This window comes from Geospiza fortis, unplaced genomic scaffold (assembly GCF_000277835.1).
Source record: "Geospiza fortis unplaced genomic scaffold, GeoFor_1.0 scaffold1777, whole genome shotgun sequence".
NCBI lineage: Eukaryota > Metazoa > Chordata > Aves > Passeriformes > Thraupidae > Geospiza > Geospiza fortis.
In genome coordinates, this window is record NW_005055782.1 from 529 (window position 1) to 1,906 (window position 1,378).

A 1,378-nucleotide genomic window follows, 5' to 3' on the forward strand; every position below is an offset into this window, starting at 1 on the left:
GATCCATGAGGATCCATGAGGATCCATGAGCGTCCATGAGGAGCCGTGACAATTCATCTCCATCCATGAAGATCCATGAGGATCCATGGATCCTCCCATATCCAAAATTCCCACATGGATCCTCCCATCTCCAGCCTTGAAGATCCATGGGGATCCATGAGCATCCATGGATCCTGCTCTCTCCATCCATGAAGATCCATGGATCTTCTCATCTCCAGAATTCCCACATCATCCATGGATCCTCCCATCTCCATCCATGAGGATCCGTGAGGATCCATGGATCCTGCCCTCTCCAAAATTTCCCCAAGGGATCCTGCTGTCTCCATCCATGAGGATCCATGAAGATCCATGAGGATCCATGGATCCTGCTGTCTCCATCCATGAGGATCCATGAAGATCCATGAGGATCCATGAAGATCCATGAGGATCCATGGATCCTGCTCCCTCTCCATCATCCCAAGGATCCCCGGATCCCACCCCACGCCTCATCCCAGCTCCCCCAGGACCTTCTGAGAGCCTTGGCGAGGCTGGGACGGGGATTTGGGGATGGGCAGGAGGAACGGGGACACCTCAGCTGCGGAATTCCCGCCGGAACCACCTACCTCCAGATCTCGGCCTCGAGGACTCATCCAGGATTTCCGCGTAAATTTCGGAATCTGGAGGGGAAAAATCGGGATGCGGGAATGGGATCAGGAAGTTTGGTGGGTGTGTGTGTGTGAGGTCTTCCAGCATCTCCAGAGGGTCTGGTGCCCCCTCGGGATGCTTGGATGCCCTCTGGAGAAGAGCTGGGCGTGTCCAGCATTCCCGAATCCCGCACGGAATGTGTCCCCAGCCGGGACTCACCGCCGCTGACGCTGTGGGAAAGCGTGGAGAGCCGCTCCCCGAGATTCCTGAGGGTGGGAAGAGGGTCAGGGAGCGGGGTCGGGGATGGGGGACGGGGAACGGGGACGGGAATCCCGGGAAAAGGGACGGGATCACTCACGGGGCCGGGATCTGCGGGAGGCTGATCCTCTTCTCGCGGTCTGCGGGGAGGGCGGGGAAGGTCCCGTCCCATCCACATCCCACCCCATCCCAATCCCATCCCCATCCCGTCCTGTCCCAATCCCATCCCAATCCCATCCCAATCCCATCCCAATCCCATCCCAATCCCATCCCAGTCTCATTCTCATCCCAATCCCATCCCCAGCCCGTCCTGTCCCAATCCCATCCCAGTCTCGTTCTCGTCCCAATCACATCCCCATCCCAATCTCATCCCATCCTGTCCCGTCCTGTCCCATCGCATTCCAATCCCATCCCATTCCATCCCATGGATCCCATCCCGTACCATCCCACCCCATCCCATTAACTCCATCCCATTCCATCCCATGGATCCCATCCC

At 58.1% G+C, this 1,378-nt stretch overlaps 1 protein-coding gene across 1 annotated transcript in view; it reads right to left on the reverse strand.

Annotated features, from left to right (window-relative positions):
- Positions 1–602: 602 nt before the first annotated feature.
- Positions 603–1,378, reverse strand: part of LOC115949321 (protein-tyrosine kinase 2-beta-like) — a gene marked incomplete at its 3' end in the record, with an annotated part of 5,117 nt that continues 4,341 nt past the window's right edge. Inside the window, exons 5-7 of the mRNA XM_031065852.1 lie at positions 983–1,022; positions 844–890; positions 603–656 (exon numbers count right to left, since the gene is read on the reverse strand). Of these exons, the coding sequence (XP_030921712.1) occupies positions 603–656; positions 844–890; positions 983–1,022 (141 nt within the window). The remainder of the gene's footprint in view (positions 657–843; positions 891–982; positions 1,023–1,378) is intronic.